Source organism: Ursus maritimus, unplaced genomic scaffold, assembly GCF_017311325.1.
Source record: "Ursus maritimus isolate PB19 unplaced genomic scaffold, ASM1731132v1 scaffold_18, whole genome shotgun sequence".
Classification (NCBI taxonomy): Eukaryota; Metazoa; Chordata; class Mammalia; order Carnivora; family Ursidae; genus Ursus; species Ursus maritimus.
Window position 1 is genome coordinate 51001873 of NW_024424230.1, and position 21446 is coordinate 51023318.

At 38.2% G+C, this 21446-nt stretch overlaps 1 protein-coding gene across 1 annotated transcript in view; it reads right to left on the minus strand.

The window, feature by feature from the left end:
* MYOM1 (myomesin 1) overlaps positions 1-21446 on the minus strand; it is a 155751-nt gene that overhangs the window by 24071 nt on the left and 110234 nt on the right. Inside the window, exons 26-29 of the mRNA XM_040632692.1 lie at positions 19808-19922; positions 5944-6100; positions 4052-4158; positions 3670-3714 (exon numbers count right to left, since the gene is read on the minus strand). Coding sequence (XP_040488626.1) covers positions 3670-3714; positions 4052-4158; positions 5944-6100; positions 19808-19922 — 424 coding nt within the window. The remainder of the gene's footprint in view (positions 1-3669; positions 3715-4051; positions 4159-5943; positions 6101-19807; positions 19923-21446) is intronic.

Consider the following 21446-nt stretch of genomic DNA (forward strand, 5'->3'; position numbering starts at 1 on the left):
TACAGTGCCAGAAGACACTAAGACACTGTGGATAATGACCAGTGCTCAAGAAAACTGAGTTCTTTTCTCTCCTTGTTTTACTGATGACAAAACTGAGCCCTAGAAAGGTTAGTAACATATGTGGGTAGCAGAGCTGAGACCAGGGTTATTTCCTCTATTCTGTGCTCCTCTTGGTTCTGGCTGTCCACTCTGAAGAACAGTAGTGGTTGGCCACTGTGAGCATGTCTAAGTAAAGCATCATGGACAGACTCCAGGGTTGTGAGAGCAGAGGCTAAGCTCTCTCCCTACAGGACACTCCTGCTTGCTACAAGTAACTCTTGAGGAGAATGGAGAGTAGAATCTTTTCTGAGAAAGTCTGAAGACCTCGTTCTGGGAAATCTAATACATGAGTGATGCAGTTACCAAAGGGGCCCAGAGTGGTGGTAGAGGAGAAAGGGCATGTCCTCCTGGAAGTTTCAAGCTCCCTTAGTGTTCACTGCCCTCTCTGAGTAATAGGAATATCACCTGAGGAAACAATGGCCACCAGGAATTGCCAGCGAGGGTGTGATGGCAAACAGCAAGTGTACACACAGTAACAGTCATGTCCTGGTTAGGTCAGACCACTTGGGCTTAACCATGGGTATCCACATACATCTCTCCGGGCCTCATAGTCTACATGTCTAAAATTAAACCACCTTGGAACCAAGCCTTTTAAGGTCACTGTGGAGTTTAAATGATACACTCCATTTCAGCACCCTTTTATAAATACTCTGGCATATAATAAGCGCTCTATAAATTTGGCTATTAATATTTTGGTACCTCTTTCCTCCTCCAGTTTCTTCAACAATCAACTATAAATTGATTTTATAATATATATATATATTATATATATATAAATACATATACATATTTTGGGAGATGGTTCTTTCCCAAAATTCATATATATATATAAATATATAATTTACAACTATCAATTATAAAATATAATATATTGACACCTAAGAGGACATACCAAATAGATAAAATATATGTATGTGCTTGTATATATCTGCACACATAGGGTATATGTGTACAAGTGGGATAATAACCAAGAGATATTATGAAGGATGTTGAAAATATTGAAGTATATCTTCCATCATCTCCCTCACAGTACCTGGAATCTTCAAATAAGCTGTCTCTCTACACTGTAGCTTAATATCATTAGTGGCAAGACCAACTAAGCTATTTTCTGTTTTTAGCTTTATACATTTTTTATTTTTTCCTTCTTCTCAGTCCTAAATTTCCTTACACTCTTTTCTCTGGCAGTTAATTTGCTCCAGCAAAATATCTATTTTTTGTAGGTTTAAGGCATATGTTTAGTGGTTTTCAAAATATTTTTGAAAACAGCTTAAAATAGAATGTACTGCGCCAAGGGATACAGGAGCACCATACTCTTTATTACATTCTGTAAGAAACAAGGCCCATTTAAAACCTTACGAAATCTCAAGAAAAGACTTAATGATGTGTCAACATTTACCAAGAGGAAGTGGGTATAAGTTGAGAAATTAGGTATGCTGCTTTGACCCTTCATCAGATCTTTGCAAATATTCATGTAGCCACTAGGCTGATCTAATAGCAATGGGGGGAAGTAAAGTGTGGGAGCTGAATTCTTGAAAATGCCACTTCAACGGGCTAAGCAAATCTCCCTTGGGGTAGGAGATCTGACACTTGCATGTCAGAGTTTTAAAACACATTGTTGAGTTCTCTCTCTGCCTACTGAAGTGCCACACCAGGTCTCTAATAAAAAGGGAACCTGAATTGGCTGCTACTCTCTCTCCCAGAACCAGCAATTAGAGTGATCATGCTTATGCAAAATAAATATCTCAGCATACATGACAGTGACATTAGACAATTACTATCTCCAAGTCCATACGATCACTGAACCTCAGTGAGGCTTAGGCACCTCCAATTCAACAGTAACACCCATGTCGTCTCATCTCCGTCCTTTAAGCTAAATGTAAATGTTGTTTGGACCAGCTGTTGCCTAGACACTTTGCCAATGTTTACTGTCTGACTAACTAGATTAGTGGATGCTGCTGTTTCTCTCCATTTCCACCAGTGTTTGGGAGGAGACAGTGTGATCACGAATGGGGTCTGGCTGTGTTCAACACAGTGACCCTCTCCTCCACTCCCTACTTCACAGCCCCGGGGACATGAAGGAAGAGCATCCTGTACAGCTTGCAGACAAATCGTCTACAGGTAGGTTTTTTTGAGGATCACTGTTGTTTCAATCAATATTTATGTTATTCCTGAAAAGTTCAAGGATCTCTCACAGCATCTCTATACAGGAGGTGCTATAAACTATTACAATAGCAAGTTCTAGAAAAGAAACTAAGGCATGGGGAAATTAAAATTGAGTTGCTCAGGCTCATAGAGTGGGTCAAAAGCATAGAACAAAGACAGCACAGGCCAAACTTCTACCTTCCATGCAATTAAAAAATAATAACTTTGAAGACACAATAGTATTACTTTTCCAGTTTTATGGTGAATAAGCATACAGGTGAGAAATGGTTCTCTCCCCAAATTCAGAAAGTCTGTATTCTACATACACACCCCACAGGCACCTCATTGTGCTGCTTTGTTGAAAAAAGTTGGTTTTGAGAACATAACAACTGAGGCCAGTAGTCACTAACACTCAGACTCAGGATGGAACAAGCATTCCTTGGGAACGGAAAAGAAGTCAGGCAATTAGTTCCAGAGCAGTGTGTGTTTGTTTTTGAATCATAGCCTTGACTGGGAATTTCAGGACAGCCACAGACCTTCCTCCTAGAAAAATGTACATCTACAAACATACAAGTTTTTGCCTACAGTGTGGAGTCACGGTATCATTTCCTGAGTTTCCGAAAAGTCTGTATTGGTGAAGGAGTTGTATTTTAGGGACTAAAGAGTAAAACAAAACAAAACAAAACAAAATTCCTGAGTTAAAAGAGTGTGTCTTATCATTCTCCATTTGTTCTCTCAAACTCCAGGGTATAACTTTCTGGATAATCTACTAGTCGGGCCAATAGATATCAATGGCAAGAGAATTTATCAGGTCAGTGGAACTTTCCGAGTATCATTTCAGACTTCTCTCTCTTCTTTTAGGTGTCAACTGAGAAATTTAATCTTTTATGTGGAAAGCGCTTAATTGAAGAGTTTGTAGATAGTTCAGAGAGATTCTTTTTCTGACTAGGGCATGTTTACCTCATTTTCCAGGAGTTTAAAAGGGTAGATAATGTCTTTAGATTATCTTTATCTAGAATTATGATTCTTCTGTTAAGTGCTAACAATAAATCGCTTAGGAAGAGATTGGTTTGCCTAAAAAACATGCGAAACAATGTATCCAGGATCACATAATATATAGGATTCCAAAGTACATAGGCAAAAAGTGAAGAACTTAACTACTCAGCTATTACGCCTGTGTAACCTGACACTTCACTAGGTAACACCATGGGATGTTTTTTCTACGTTAGTATTTGTATCTCTTTAGAACAATGGCCAAGTTAAAAGCAGCCCTTCTGGAAAGTGCATTTGTAGCTACCAGGGTATGTTACATTATGTGTTCTTAAGAGCTTCTTCTCTTAATCCTGTCAAGAGTTGTTGTCTAACCTCTTCCAGAAGTCACCACCCAGTAGGACTGCTAAACTCTGTGGATGTACTGTGGACACTTACTTGGGAACTTGTGTTCTTGGCTGAGAGCTAGTAAACGTTTCAGCTCTGTAGAGAGAAAAAAAGAACAATTAAACTTGAACTACCAAAACAAAAGTCACTCGATCCTAAAGGATCACTGCTGAATTAAAGCAGCGTTAGACTTAGGAATGGATTGAATTTATTTTTTTATTAAAGATTTTTATTTATTTATTAGAGAGAGAGAGAGCACAAATAGGGGGGAATGGCAGGCAGAGGGAGAGGGAGAAGCAGGCTCCCCGCTGAGCAGGGAGCCCAATGGGGGACTTAATCCCAAGACCCTGGGATCATGACCTGAGCTGAAGGCAGACACTTAAATGACTGAGCTACCCAGGTGCCCCAATAAATGGAAAGATTTTAAACTTACCTTCCTCATCAATCAAGTAGCTTGACCCTATTCCATCAGTGTCTGTTACATCGCAGGAGTAAATGCCCAAGTCTTCCGTCCCCAGGTCCTTGAAGGTCATTTTCGTCCTGCAGAATAGAATACTCTCATAAGAAGGGAGACTGTCTGGGGGGTCTATGGGCCCTCATCCTGTGCTGTCTCTAGGTGTCTGCACAGGCTACTCCCTTCACTGGGAGTACTTGTTCCCATCTCCCCTACTGACCTGAAACCTGCTCATTCAAGCTGTTTCTAGGAAGACTTTTGAGACCTCCTCCTGGGGGGGGGGGGGTCAAGGGTGGGGTGACAGGAGTGGGGAGCTGGTACAAATATCCCATCCCCAAATTATGTTGCATATCTATACCCACACCCCACAAAGGTATTTTTAGCTAATTTGCCCTTGCAGGGGAGCCTGAAAATATTTTCCCCCACAGGGCAGAACCTTCTTTTGGCAACTCCAAGTGCCTCCCTTATGTTATCCCCTGCACTTTCCTTTTTGAGCTTATCATACTGCATTGGTATTGCTTATTTTATTATCTATATGCCTCTACTATACCGTCATTGTACCGTTAGGGACAAGATCTGGTTCATGTCCTTTTGCATCTTCCAGCATAATGTGTGCTTAATAAATATTTGTGAAATGAATAAGTGAATGGGTCAATGGTTTAGTTCATTGCATTTTCTAACTTTGGTGAGTGATGTTACTAGTCAGTGTCTAAGATCAGCCAAATATATAAATGTTGGCAAAGTGCACAAATTGGAGGAAAATTTTACAGTTTGATTGTCTTTTCTTTGACCAAATTTATGTTTTTTTAAAGGTTCCATTTTTATTTATTTGACAGAGAGAGAGAGAGAACACAAGCACAAGCAGGGGGAGGGGCAGAGGGAGAAGCAGGCTCCCCACTAAGCAAGGCGCCCTATGTGGGACTCAATCCCAGGACCTGGGATCATGACCTGAGCCAAAGGCAGATGCTTAACCGACTGAGCCACCCAGGTGCCCCACCAAATTTATGTTTTACTTCCAGGACTTTATAGCACACTGACAGAAAAATGTCTTTTAATTATTTTCAGTATGTCCTTGCCATTCTCCAACAAAATTACTATTTCTTTATTCCCGAGATATTTTGGGCTTCTTTGTAATAAACATAATACTTAAAAGCGTTTTGCCTTACCAAATGCAATCCAATATGGTTGGCGTTATAAAAACACAAAGCTTGCTAAGCAAGGCAAAGTAAAAGAAAACTTAGATTCTTGGATGTGAAAGGAAGTAACTGATCACAAACTTAATCTCCTTCGCTCTCTTATATTTAACAGAAAAAGAAATCCAAGGCCCATGGAAGTTTAAAGCTGCCCCAGGTCACAGAGCCAGCCCCTGGCAGGGCTGGGACTAGAACTCACCTATCCTGTGCATCCCATACAGAGTTCTTTCCAGTGTGTTATTATGTCACCCATAAGGGGTGGTGAAAAAAGCAGAAGAGATTATACCTAACCCATTTAATTCACCATACCTTGAACCAGCAAGTAGCAAGTTCCTCCTTGCTCTCCCCCCATAAGCATCCTCACCATTACTTTAAGATAACAAAATTTCATAAAATAATGAGGGTCATCATTAAAGCTGATTTTACATTCAAGTTTTTCTAACATCACAAATGAGATAATATATGAGAAAGCGTTTTAACTGAAATAACATGGAAAATACTTTATAAGGATTGTTATTTTTTAAGGCTGACGTAGGTTATTACTTTTTACAAGACCAGATAGAAAATACCTGTGATTTCATCCCCTTATACTAAGTATTTGAAATAGAAAGCAAAGAGTTTACTTCACTCTCCTATCATGAAAAGGAAATCCATTATTATGATTGAAACAGTACATACTTGTTGCCTTTGCTTTCAACCTCTAATCGTGGAGAGTCCTCAGTGGATACATAATCTTTGGACCAGTTGAACTGAGAATTTGGAGCCATCTGATCACACTCAAAGTTCAGTGAAATTACTCCATCATCATCCACGTTTACAACAACCTCTTTGGTTCCTAGAAGATCCAAAACAAGGCCCTGATTATTTCCTGATAGAAATCAACGAAGCAAGAATTCCTTACTTTGGGATTCATCACTGTAGCCTTAAACCAGGGCCTTGAGCCTGTGCAAGAGAAAAGCTCCAGCTGCTCACTGTGAATGGACAACCCTGCTCTACAATTCAACTTTTATACTGCAACACGGAATTAAAGCAATGTGCCGTGTTTTTCGGGTAGAGCCAACACCATGGCCCATATTCTTTGTCTAGGGATTAATAAAAATTGGTGATGTGACTGAATGTATGGTTATAGGAGTGGGGTGGTCATGATAAGGGGGACAAGGCAGCCTGGGGCAAAAAGAAAGTTGAATGATCCTTATCAGGACTGAACTGATGACTTTTGCTTCAATAACGTCTGTATCCAACTACTCATCGGGAAAGGGTAGTTAAGACATACACCAATGGGAAATCGAAGGGGAGAAAGTAGAGGTAGTAAAAATTGCCTACATTCATATGGTTAAAGTTTATGAATCATTTAAAAATGGAGAACTACATGGAAACTCGAGACCAAGATCTTGTTCTGTTGATTAAGCAACCATAAATCAATCTAAAGGTGTCCCTCAAGATTAGAATGACAGTGACCTAGACATGACTGTTATCGAACTGTATGGAAATTTAAATGGAAATGAATTTTAAGAAATCCAGATGTTTCAACAAGATTGGTTTTTTAGATTTAAAAGAGAACAACTCAGTTAATATTTTGAGTTCTTGTATTTTTTGAGAGTTGTAACAAATTGCACCAGCATCTAATTTAGCAATTCAGAGTTTGTACAGCATATAAAATATTCATATCTATGCCTAAATCCCGTTTGAAAGGTAAAACGTACTTCTCAAATTGACACTCATTCAATTACCAGTCTAAACTCAGTTTGTTTCCATATGTTAGAAAAATATATTTAATCTCAGAAAGGTACAGCTTTGTTTTTTGTTTTTTTTTTTTTTTGGTTTTTTAAAATTTATTTATGTGACAGAGAGAGAGAGCACAAGCAGGGGGAGCGGCAGAGGCAGAGGGAGAAGCAGCCCCCCCGCTGAGCAGGGAGCCTGACAGGGGGCTCGGTCCCAGGACGCTGAGATCATGGTACAGCTTTGTTCTTAAAGAGGCATTAAAATAAAAATCTTCCAATAGATACTGCCAAAAGATTGAAGGTTTTCTCTGTAAATTGTGTTGTAAGAAGCCAGCATCCTGGCCTACTGTGCAATAAAACTTGTCAGGGGAAAAAAAATTGCAAAACTCCTCCCAGGGGAAGGCCAAGAGAAAATGAGTGCCCAAACAGTGTGTGGCAACACGAAGATCTTGGTTCTTAAGCCAGGCAACTGATTTAATTTGTCTTTACTGATGACAGGGTGTGTGCTTCAATTATAAACCTCTAAAAAGTGATTTTTTAACACATGGAATGCTTAAAGAAGACTATTTCTAGAGATTTTTTAAAATTATTTTTTAAAAAACAAAAGGGTTATTTTCATATTTGGCTATAAACTGAAATAATGATCAAATAAAGATTTAATTATAATTGGGTGAAATGTCTACTGTGTATTACTTTTAAAGGGTGGGTCTCAGGGCACCTGGGTGGCTCAGTTGTTGGGCATTGAGCATCTGCCTTCGGCTCTGGTCATGATCCCAGGGTCATGGCATCGAGACCCGCATCGGGCTCCCTGCTCGGTGGGAAGCCTGCTTCTCCCTCTCCCACACCCCCTGCTTGTGTTCCCTCTCTCGCTGTCTCCCTCTCTCTCTCTCTCTGTCAAATAAATGAATAAAATCTTAAAAAAAAAAAAAAAAGGGTGGGTCTACTCCATTGGAAGTTGCAGATCATGTGTTAGCGTTACTCCTGATAACATAAGACGAATCCTCACCATTCATTATTGTGTAACAAAGAGTGAAAAGTGCTCTCATTGAAACTTAAGAAAAGGCTAACATCTAGGAGGGCTGAGGTTTAGCCACTGTCATGATACAGAGCATGGTTGAGTCACAGAATACAAATAAGGAAATTTCTGTATATCTGTATTGTTATGAAGAGGAAAGAAGTGATGGACGTTGACTAAACCTTCCTTGCTGTTTGCATAATACCTATTTTGGAGGCATGACAGATTGTTCATCTTAATCATTCACTGTCTTGTCTGTAATCCCTTTTGAAAGGAAGTGAATCATCCATATGCTTGCTGTTTATTATACTAGAGGGACATTTTAAGTTTACAACAGAAAAAGTATTGCTTAGGTTAAGAATTGCAATTTTTTTTTATTAAAGTGAGAGATCTGACTTTTTTGCAAAGGAGTCACAAAACTGAAAGAATATGAATGGTATAGTTAGCTTAGCCTTTCTCTCCATTCCACAGGGAGCCTTTGCACTGTAACACTTCACCCATCTGGAACCCTGCCCCAAACCAAGAAGTAAGGAAAACAAGCCTCTAAGAGGCAGTGCTGATGTGACAAAGTCCACGCACTAGTATTCCTGGACACTCACTGGAAAATTCCATAGATCATCCCTTGGAATCTATTTACATTTCTATTTACCTTGAGATGATTCTAGAAAGTTGGTTGGTTGGGTTCCACCAGTAAATTAAACCCCCAAAACAGAGGGAAGTAAAAAGCTACTATGAGCAGGCACACGGAGAATAAGGAAAATGAGAGCAGGAGAGGAGGCAGAAAAATGCAGGAACAAAGACATTACTTAATAGAGGAGCAAACGGCTTCTCACCCCATAATGACATCACCGTAACCCAACACTGTACAATAAATAAGGTTGATCCTTATGGCCCTGAGTCACACAGAAAATGGTAAATAAGATTCAGCATACTGAATCCATGGTTGAAAAGTACACACTAAAAGGTCTTATCTATTTTACAAGAATTTTCATCAAAGAGTTTTAGAATGAATTTTAAAGTACGATGCTTTAGCAGTAAATTCTCAGGTAAATGGTACAACTGGGAATTTAGAACACTAATTTGTTGAGGTTCTTCTTTTTTTTAATTGGGGAAAAACTGGTCTATAAGATTATGTAAGTTTCAGGTATATAACGCTATAATTCAACATCTGTATGGGGTACAAAGTGATCACCACTAAAAGTCTAGCTACCATCCATCACCATACAACTGACCCCCTACTTATTTTGTCCACCCCCCACCCCCATCCCCGTTTCCCTGTGGTAACCACTAATCTGTTTTCCGTATCTATTGCTTTTGTTTGTTCATTGTTTTATGTTTTTAGATTCCACTAGAGTGAAATCATATGGTATTTGTCTTTCTCCATCTGACTGACTTCACTTCACATAATATTTTCAAGGTCCATCCATGTTGTCAAATGCGTTTTCTGCATCTATTGAGATGATCATATAATTTTATCCTTAATTTTGTCAAAGTGGTACATCATGTGGATTAATCTGTGGGTGTTGAACTATCCTTGCATGCCTGAAATAAACCCCACTTAATCATGGTGGATGATCCCTTTTAATGTATTTTTGAATTTAGTTTGTTAATATTTTGTTTAGGATTTTTGCATCAGTGTTCATCAATGATACAGGCCTGTAATTTTCTTTTTTTGTGGTGTCATCTGGTTTTGGTATCAGGATAATGATAAAATGAGTTTGGAAGTGTTTCCTTCTTTTCAATTTTTTAGAAGAGTTTGAGAAAGATAGGTATTAAATCTTTGAATGTTTGATGAAGTCACCAGTGAAGCTGCTCTTGTCCTGGACTTTTGTTTGTTGAGAATTTTTTGATTACTGATTCAATTTCCTTACTAGTAATTGGTATATTCAGATTTTCTACTGCTTCATGAATCAGTCTTGGAAGATTGTATGTTTTGAGAAATTTGTCTATTTCTTCTAGGTGGTGCTCTATGTTGGTGTATAATTGTTCATAGTCTCTTATGATCCTTCATATTTCTGTGGAGTCAGTTGTAATTTCTCCTCTTTGATTTCTGATTTTGTTTATTAGAGTCTTCTCCCTTTTTTTTTTTCTTGGTGAGTATAGCTGAAGGTTTGTCAATTTGGTGTACCTTTTCAAAGAACCAGCTCTCAGTTTTACTGATCTTTCCCATTTTTTTTCTAGTCTCTATTACATTTATTCCACTCTAAACTTTACTATTCCCTTCCTTCTACTGACTTTAGGCTTCATTGGTTCTTTTTCTAGCTCTGTTAGGAGTAAAGTTAAATTGTTTATTTGATATTTTTCTTGTTTCTTGAGGTAGGCCTGTATTGCTATGTATTTCCTCTTAGAAACACTTTTGTGCATCATCCCAAAGGTTTTGGTATGTAATTTCTGTTTTCACTGTCTCTAGGTATTTTTTATTGATTTTGTTTGATTATCTTGATGACCCAGTGGTTGTTCTGCAGCATGTTGTTTAATCTCAAACATTTTTGCGGTTTTTCCAGTCTTCTTATAGTTGATTTCTAGTTGCACAACACTGTGCTCACAGAAAATACTTGATGTGATTTCAGTGCTCTTGAATTTATTGAGACTTGTTCTGTGACTTAACATGTGATCTATCCTGGAGAGTGTTCCATGTGCAGTTGAGAAGAATGTTTATTCTGTCACTTTTGAATGGAATGTTCTGCATATATCTAGTAAGTCCCTCTAGTCTAATGTATCATTTGAAGTTGATATTTCCTTATTAATTTTCTGTTTGGATGATCTAGCTATTGGTGTAAGTGGGGGTATTAAAGTCCCCTACTACTATTGTATTGATGTAAGTTTCTCCCTTCGGGTCTGTTAATACTTGCTTTATATATCTTGGTGCCCCTATATTGGGTGCATATATATTTATAAATGTTACGTCTTCTTGTTGGATTGACCTTTTTATGATTATATGCCCTTGTCTATTATTACAGTCCTTGTTTTAAAGTCTATTTTGTCTGGTATGGGTATTGCTACTCCAACTTTCTTTTCATTTCCATTTGCATGGAATGTCTTTTTCCATTCCTTCACTTTCAGTCTATGTATGTCTTTATTTTTTTATTTTTTAAAGATTTTATTTATTTATTCGACAGAGATAGAGACAGCCAGCAAGAGAGGGAACACAGGCAGGGGGAGTGGGAGAGGAAGAAGCAGGCTCATAGCGGAGGAGCCTGATGTGGGGCTCGATCCCATAACGCTGGGATCACACCCTGAGCCAAAGGCAGACACTTAACCCGCTGTGCCACCCAGGCGCCCCTGTGTATGTCTTTAGATCTGAAATGAGTCTCTTGTACACAACATATAAATGGGTCTTGATTTTTTTAGCCATTCTGCCACTCTGTTATCTTCTAATTGGAGAGTTTAGTCTATTTACATTTAAAGTAATTATTGATAGGTATGTACTTATTGCTATTTTGTTAATTGTTTTCTGGTTGTTTTGTAGTTCCTCTCTGTTCCTTTCTTCTTCTTTTTCTCTCTTCCCTTGTAGTTTGGTGGCTTCCTTCAGTGTTATCTTTAGGTTCCTTTCTCATTTTCTTTATATATTTACTATAATTTTTTGCTTTACAGTTACTGTGAAGTTCACATATAACCTATGTATATAACAGTATGTTTTGACTTGATAGCAGCTTAAATTTGAACACATTCCAAAACTGTACATTTTTCTCTCACCCACACATTTTTATTTTTGATGTCACATTTTACATCTTTTTATTGATGCATCCCTTAACTAATTACTGTGGTTTTAAATTTATTTTACTTTTTTTTTTGGTCTTTTAACCTTCAAACTTGCTTTATAAGGGATTGATCCACTGTCTTTATATATTTACCTTTCCCAGTGAGATTTTTACTTCCTTATATTTTCTTGTTATTAATTAGTGCCATTTCTTTTTGGTTTAGAGAAGCTCTTTAACATTTCTTGTAAGGCCAGTTTAGTGATAATGAACTCCTTCAGCTTTTGCGTATCTGGAAAATTCTTAATCTCTCCTTCAATTCTGAATGATAACATTGCCAGGTAGAAAATTCTTGGTTGGGATTTTTTTCCTTTTAGCACTTTGAGTATGTTATGTCACTCTCTTCTGGCTTGCAAAGTTTCTGCTGAAAACTCTCTCGATAGCCTTATGGGGTTTCCCCTGCATATAGGAAGCTGTTTTGCTCTTGCTGCTTTTAAGAATCTCCCTTTAACTTTTATCCTTCTAATTATAATGTGTCTTAGTGTGAACCTCTTTAGGTTCATTTTATTTGGAACTCTCTGGGCTTCCTGAACCTGTATGTCTGTTTCCCTCCTCAGATTAGGAAAGTTTGCAGCCATATTTCTTCAACTACATTTTACAGCCTTTTCTCTCTCTCTTTTCCTTCTGGCACCCCAGGACTGCAAATGCTACTGCTCTTGATCCCTTAAGTTATGTTCATATTTTTAAGTTCTTTTTTCTTTTTACTACTCTGTCTGGGGGAGTTCCTTTTTTTAAGATGTATTTATTTATTTATTTAAGAGAGAGAGACAACACATGAGTTGGGGGGAAGAGGGAGAGAATCTTCAAGCAGACTCCCCACTGAGTGCAGAGCCCATCCAGGGCTCAATACCATGATCCATGAGATCATGACCTGAGCTAAAACCAAGAGTCGGTTGCGCTACAACTGAGCCACCCAGGTGCCCCTGTCTGCGTCAGTTCTATTGCTTTGTTCCAGCTCACTGATCTGATCTTTGGCTTTATCTGGACTGCTGTTGAATCCCTCTAGTGTATTTTTCAGTTCAGTTAATGTATTCTTTAGCTTTGTAACTTCCATTTGGTACTTTCTTATATTTCTGTCTCTTTGTTGAGGATCTCACTGTGCTAACCCATTCTTCACCTGAGTTTGGTGAACATCTTTATGATCATTATCTTAAACTCTGTATCAGGTGCTTATCTTCAGTCTTTTTCTGATGTTTTGTCTTGTTCTTTTATTTGGGACATATTCTTCTGTCCTTTCATTTTTTCCTGACTCTCTGTGTTCGTTTCCATGTATTAGGCAAATCAGCTACCTCTCCTAGTCTTGAAGGAGTGGACTTGTGTAGAAAATGTCTCGTGGAGCGCAGAAGTTCAAACTCCTCTGACTGCCAGAGCTGGATGATCAAGGGGCAATACTACACTATATGTTACCTAACTTGAATTTTATTTAAGAAATTATGCATACAAGAGTGCCTGGGCAGTTCAGTCGGTTAAAGTGACTGCCTCTGGCTGGGGTCATGATCCCAGGGTCCTGGGATGGAGCCCTGCATGGGGCTTTCTGCTCAGCAGGAAGCCTGCTTCTCCCTCTCCCTCTGCCCCTCCTCCAGCTTGTGTGCGCTCTCTCTCTCTCAAATAAATAAATAAATAAATAAATAAATAAATAATCTTTAAAAAATTATGCATACATAATTATGGCGATAGTGAGTGCTCTTGGTTGATTTACATAAATAAAAGAAAAATAAAAAATAAAACTATATTTGGCACTTAGTGTTTAAAAAGAGATACTCGCTAAGACTTGCATTTGATTGGATTTTCATTTTTCAAAAAGTTGCACTGGTATTTAATTTATCAACAATAAGATTAAAACCTAAAATGGCTGGGATTTTGTCTTCCACATTTTCCATACATATTTACATGTGCAAGGGACTGGACTGAAATTTAGAATTTAGAATAAATTTAGATTTAGAATTTAGATTTAGAATAAAAATGTCAGTTTAGAATTGCAATGTTTACCTGATTTGAACTTGTCTTATTAAAGTTATACTTAAGTATAACACCAATATTTTGATAAACAGACAAGATGAAATGAAAGTACCGATAAGAAAATATTCTAGTCAGAGTGGGTTTCCTCCTTAACTTTACACTCAGATTCCAAAGCTTGATCTCTTCCATGACTAATCAGTTATGTGTTGACTGGCTCAAAGAATCACTCTAACAGTAATCATAATCTCAAGCTTTTGAAAAATCAATTCACTGCAAATATTTCAAATACTAGCTATGTAAGCCTATTTCTTGAGCTCCATAACAATTCTCATTAGAATACAGTGTTTAGTTAAAGTAACTGCAAATAAGTTTTAAAACATCATTGTGTAAAGAGAAAACAAGGTTATTGTCTTAAAATGATCATGCAACTACTTATAGCTTGTCCTTATTTGTCACATTGATTACAATGCTGATACCATCCAATCTTTCAATGCTTTTCAGTTTCAAAGCTTTCCACTACTATTTAGTTTTAATTAATTTGTTAACATAGTTCTTTGAATAAAGATATTTATAAAGAGTGACTTAGAAAGCCAAGTATTTTACAATCATACTATAATGGGAGATTGAATTGAGATTGCCTTTGGAAAAAAGGTAGACTCTTCCCGTGTTCTGGCTTTACAGAGAAAATAGCATTTGGGGAAAGTACTTTAAAGAAATTGTATGGGACAACAAAGAATAAATGTGAGGAGTTTAAAACAAAAAGACATCTTTTGGAAAATTTAAAAGCAGATTAAACAACTTAAAAATGAGCTCAGCATTTCTTGTATCTGAAAAGGAAGGACACGTTGCCGTATGTATTCCTCTCTGTATGATGAAGGAAGTAACTATGTTCAACTGGGAGAGCTAACTTTTCCACATAGTGAAATCTAAGAGGAAGTTCAATAGTGGAATTCCTTAAATAAAGGAGTTCTTAAAATATAATGGGCAAAACATTCTATAGCAATTTTTAGAAAGATATATGATATTCAAATGGATGATTCTTTTTATAAATACTCTAGAAAAAACAAGAGCAAATATAATGCCAGCATTTCTTTTTTTTTCTTTTTCTTTTTGTCTTGTTTCAAGTTTTTATTTAAATTCTAGTTAGTTAACATAATGCCAGCATTTCTAATAGGCCCCAGGCTAATCCACTGAACAATGCCTGTGTAGATGGACCTGGTACAGTGTCAGAGTTAAGAAAGGTATAGTTACAACATCCTCAAATTTTCTTTTTAGAATGTCCCATGGCCTAAGTGAGCTTTTGCCAAGCACTGAGCTACTGTCACTTCATGGTTGAACTCATAACTATCTGAAGAGCTATATTCTCTAAAGTTGATTAATGTATGATCAAAATGGTTCAGGTACTTAACTGGCAGGCAGTAAATCTGATATTCGCTGTTAAAGTCAAGGCTTCCCTATGGATATGCTCATCTATATGAAAGGCTATCCCACTCTCCCAGAGTTGGGTTGGAAAATTGGAGCAAAATCTGTCAGGACCTAGATTTTCTCAAAAACAACCTTTGAATCTGCTCAAGAATATGAAAAATTCAGGTAAGAACACAGGAGATCTGGCTATAGAAAATGAAAGATTATTTTGGTCTAAAAAGGACTGAAAAAGAGTTGTCTTGAGTCTGCTGCCTCAACCCTACCCTACACAAGTATGAACACAGGGGGATACCAGATTGTATGGAATGGCATTTTAATGGTCCCTTCAGGCTTGCCACCACACCCAGTATGAGAATGAGTTAAGGTACAGCCCAGGGCTAAAATGAATGATTTGGAAATTAACTGCCCCTCCTCTCCAAAAAAATGATTTAAAAAAAATAAAATTTGAAAGCTAACATGAAATCATAGTAAACTGTTCATATTCCTATATATTTCATAATCTGAGATGCAAATTTTTCTCATATAATTTAGTCTTCTACATCAGCATTAATAGATGGTTTTCACAAGCTTTAATTATTTGTCCTTCTCCAGGGTGTGTGTGTGTGTGTGTGTGTGTGTGTGTTTGTGTGTTTGTGTGTGTGTGATGTTTAAAAAACTGGAGAGCGGATAGAATAGAAGCAGATAGAATTGAATTAATGTAATCAGTCACATGTGATACTTAGCTCCCCTATGTTTAAGACCAAAACTGCAGGCTGGCCTACCACTTTGGTACCCACATTGTGGCCTCCATTACAAAATATCTAGGGTTAGGTGGCCATAAAACAGAGTCATACTCACTGGCCAAAACATGGTAGTCATTCATTATTTTTTTCATTTAATAAATGACTACCACACACCAGGTACTAGGCCCTCGCATACAGGGAGAAAAGACAGACAGTTCCTGTTTTGAAGGAGCCCACAGGGTAAAGCAAAGTTCACAACACCGGTTTCATGCTAGAATTATCCAAGTGACTAAAAAAACAAACAAAAATGAACCCAAGCCCAGGCTCTGTCCTGGAGATTCCGATAGGTCTGCAGTGGAGTCTGGATGGAGTCAGTATTTTCAAAAAAAGTTCCTGTCATGATTCATGTACAGCGAGCTTGAGGACTACTGTATTAATGGGTGAAAGAGAACAGTTAATAAACAAATACAAGGAAAATTTTCTAAGTGAAGCCAGTTGAGCTGAATAGTTAGCCTGGCTTCCTACTCTGAATCCTTGAAGACTCCACGTCTAGGCGACTGAGCACATGTTTGCATCCTCAGTCCTGCCAGGTTCTGTGACCAACCAGTTTTCAGAAACTGGAATTGGTTAGCAAGTTGTCAATTCAATCATCCCCTCTAGTGTTGGGTTCTTCTAACCTGCCTTGCTCCTAGTGACCAAGTTCTAACTTCTGGTAACCAGTTTCTGCTTGGGACTCTGCCTTGTGTTTGGGCCCTCCTGTCCATCACCTGCCTTCTCCTGCCTGCTGCTGAGTCTCTGGTAAGAATACCTGAAGCCCATACCACCAGTCATTTGTTGCCCTCCAGATCACCTGCCACACCTTGGCAGGTCTCTCTTTTATCTGCCCTCTGATCTGGCTCACCTTGCCTCCGCCTCCCTCCCCACCCCAGGCTTGATGCAATCAACAAGGACACTACTTGAAAAATATCAAATATCAAGAATAGAAGTACCTTTTCTATACCAACAAATCTACATATTTTTCAGCTTATTCTTCTTATAGGCATTTTTAACTTAATTAGACTTCTTGGTAAAGCATGATACCCTGCGTCTATCTTTCTGGATCCTCATTGGCAGAACAACTGGACATTCTGGCAGGGGCTGAGCTACATCTGCTGGCACATTCATTGACTTCAAAGGGAGACCAGTGATCCTCCCAACCCCGGTGGATTAAGTTAACTTTCAACTCAAATTCAGATTACACTTGCGATATCTTGTTAGACCTATTTGAGGCTTGCTGTTACACGATGAGCTTTATTTTCTGAAATTTTAATAATACCTTCCAAAAGAAGTTGTTCTTCTGCAGTAGCAATCCAAATTTCACATCCCAAATCTTGAAACTGATAACATGCCTCCCCACCCTTGCCCTATTCATTCTAACATAAAATAAACAGCTGGGTAAAAGTAAAATATTGGTATTTAAGAAAATTATTAAATACAGACAACTTTACGCGACATGTAAGTTTTTACAGGGACTTATGAAACCCGAGTTTACAGCCTATTCAGGTATGAGAAATATTTTATGAACATCTGTCATGGCTCCCGCCACACACCGTGTTGTACGCTCTGAGTTTCCCACCTAGATTGTAAGCCTGGTACACAGTGATATCATATTCCTCTGCTCCTGTTGCCCACACACATTGTGCTGGTCTATCATAGCTTCTTACGAACTGCATGTCCCAAGAATGAATGTGCCTGTCGCATATGAACAGGTCCATGTGTCTCCTGAGGGCTTTGACTTTGTGCACCCTCGGATTCTTTCCTAGGCTGTGAGCTGAAGAGTGGCTTCATCTGGTGCTGTTCTGTGGCTCAGTGTCTGCAGCTGTTCTTTGTAGTTATATTCTGGGAATGGAATGGCCACAGAAAATGACTTCCAAATCAGTGAAACAAAACTCTTCGCCCACGAGCTCATCAGAAGATCATTTTCTGGTGGTAAAACTTCCATAGTGGCAGTTTTTTTAATGTCATGCCTGGCCATCTGCCATTCTGAGGCTATCGATGAAAAAATGAGAAATCAATTTAACCTTTCCTCAGTTAATCACATTTGGAATCCACTGCCTCAAGGGTGCTTTTAACTGATCGATGATTAGGTTAGGAGTTTACCTCTATGGTAAATCTAAATGTTGTTCTTACAAGAGTCTGCAGAGGGATCCTTCTGCACGTCCATTTGTTTCTATTTCCTTACAAGTGGCGAATTCAGAGTCTGATTTCTAAACGAATATATACCCTGGTGTCTTCATGTGTTGCCTTTTACCTGGTGTATATGTGCCTAGAGTTTTCCTGTCTTCTCATGAAATTTTGCAAAAGGTACTTATATGAGGTGTGGCACTTTCTCCAGACAACTTCCACACTTGTGTATAAGGTTATTGTTCACACCCAGGTCTTAGAGGGTAGCTATAAGAGTAGTTGAAAGTAAGTTATGAAGTAATAGGATAAGAAGGGTAGATACTTCCTAAAAGAATACTTTTGATATACTTTTCAAGTAATATGCAGTGAGAGCCAAAGTTTCTATGTTTACTTTCTTTCCTTATCATAAAAATAAATATCACATTATATATCTACTCTTTATTTTAATCTGAAAATCAAGATGGATTGAAGTGAACACGCTTGGATTAGAATGAAGGCAAACCTAAAATAAGTGGTTAATACTTGTTTATCCTCTTTCATTTCCAATGCTTTTAAAGTTTTTTAAAATTGATTTATAATTGGCACAATATTATATTAATTTCATGTGTATTACACAGTGATTCAATATTTATGAAGTGATCACCTTGATAGGCCTAGTTACCACCTGTCACTTTACAAAGTATACAAAATGACTGTCTACATGCCCTATGCTGACCATTACAGTGTTCTTGAATGTAACTTCTACATCCTGAAATATATAATAACTTTGAAAAGCAATAGAGATTAAATGGCAAAATAAATAATTATTATGTAATAATCTGAAACTATTTGCACAGTGAAAACTGTAAAGTTTGTTTACATAATAAAGGGAAGACTGTCTTCCCTAGTCCAATCATGGCATCTCTTGAAACTGGGAAGTGAAAGTTCCTTCCACTCTATAGATCATCCAGTTAAAACTGCTGTTAGTTTTACTCAGGGGTTAGCAAACTATGGCCTGCAGGCTAAATTTGGCCTGTTGCCTTTTTTTTTTTGTATGGCCTGCAAGATAAGAATGGTTTTACATTTTTAAACAGTTGAAAAAAAATCAAAAGAAAATTAATATTTTGAGGCATGTGAAAATTACTTAAAATTTAAATTTCATAATACATTTCATATATAATATATATAACTGGCACAATAAAGTTTTATTAGAACACAGCCATGCTCATAACTTTATGTATTATCTATGGCTGCTTTTGTGCCATGGCAAAGTTGAGTATGGTGACAGGGACCATATGGCCACAGAGCTGAAGATATTTACTATCTGGTCCTTCACAGAAAACTTTTGCTGAACCCTGCTTAACTTAATAACCTACAATTACATAAATTCTGCTTTCATTTAAGAATCATCCTTGTTCACCGGGCTGTTCAGCTTCTCCTACAACTGGGAAAACGTTCTTGTAGGACTTACTGGCCACGGTATAATAATAGGAATAATGTCCCAGGAATGTATTCTTGAAATAAGAGTCAGTCCAGGAAACAGAATTTGATCAAGAACTTCCCTGTTTAGGTATAGACCAGAGTAGCCCTGGATCACGTCAAACCTGGTGGAGCCCTGTACTAAGCCCTGCTTATTGTTATGCAATAAATGACTCGTGTCCGCAGGCTAAACTTATCAACTATTCAGAGAGCAAACATCGATAATTTTGAAAATTAAGAAAAACACAGAAAGTAAGATTGAATGTTGCTTTCGTATCTTACACAGATAAGATTCATTTTAATGAAAGCATAAAAGCCCACCTGGACGGGTTTCTGCCACAACTGGCCCAGCAAGGTCTGATGGCTTGCCAACACCCGCCTGGTTGACGGCTCGGACACGGAGCACGTAGCTGACGCCCTCCTTGAGGCCTTGTACCTGGAAGAAGCAGGAATAGACATGAAGGGTGTTCTGTGTCATTTAAGCAGAATGCTCTTCCTTTGTACATACAATTTCATTGTAGAGCTTAACTTCTCCCACTCTTGGAACTCATCTCCTGTCCTACTTAAGGTTACCAGATTAAACATTTTTTCCAGATTAAGCTTTTTAACATGTACATTTTTTCTCCACGTCAGGCTTAAAATTTTTCTGAATATAAAACATCCAGAAGAGTGACTCTGTATCACAATAGGTATGAAGATTATACGACAGCTCTACTTCTTTATGCGTATATCGTTTGACTTTTTCATCATGAGCCTGTGTCAGTTTTATTATCAGAAAAGTCAGTAAGTCTATTTTCACTTTAAACCCTGTGTACAAACTCTAAGATAACTTCCTTACAGAAAATTCACCTCCCGGTTTGCGAGGCACATGCAACCTCAATGTCAATCTCTCTCCTTCTCTCCTATATTCACCTTTCTTCTTTTTCTTTTTTCAAATAGTGAACTTAACCATTCTTTGTAATGTTTAAACTCCATTATTTTTTCTTCCCACCCATTTTTTCTGGGATGCTGGTCCCTTTTACTTGGCTTCTCATCCTTGTTTTGCTTAACCTGAGTCAAATTCAACCTCAGCTCTTGGGGTCCTGTGCTGTGGCAAGTTGAAGATTTGGAAGTTACCCTGGCCATAAATACATACAACCACCATCTAGGATAGTGTCTGACTTTTATTTTACACTGTTCTTTGGAGGTTTCTTTGAATCTAGAGGCCTCCTGACTTATTTGGACAACCAAACAGCGTGCTAAGCTTCTGACCTTCCTTCACCTTTTTCTCTTGCCCATGAAATGTAACCTCTCCCACCTCCTCAAGGTTTTGTAAGGGGCTGGGGAGCTCACAGGCACATGCTAAGATGAGTTAATGGCATGTTTAAAGGTCACCTGTCTTGGAGGATATATTTATATTTTTTATGGGGACAGTAAATGGCTCAACCCTGGAAAGAGGCTGAGAGATGGTATGAACTTTAGTCCACAGTGACAGGTCAGTGGGAGAGAACTTTTAGAGCAAGCATACTATACTCTGAGTATCTTCCAAGGCCCACCCTCTAGGGAGTGGCTTATTCTGCCAACAGATAGGGCTGCAAACTATATGCACTGTGCTGCTTTCTGTGTGACTGTGGTGAAGCCACACCTCATTCAAGTAATAAAAGTCAGAATCACATTCCCCACAGTTTCCGAAGCTCTAGTGTGGATTCAGGGTCTCCATGTGTCACCCATAGGAGGAAGCATTCTTTTGAGATATCCATTTATTACAAGTGAGATTCAGTAGATTTAACAGAACAGTCTCTGGTAGATGAAGTTAGGACTTTGTTCAATTAGAACACTTTAGAGGAATCTGGGAGGCAAAGACTCAGATAAGGGTGAGGCTTAGGTCAAGAGTTGAGTGAACCCATTCCACTAGCCTCTGAGAGCTCACGTGAGCACAAGCATGAGGGAGTCCGTGAAGTGAGATGGAGCATGACTCAGA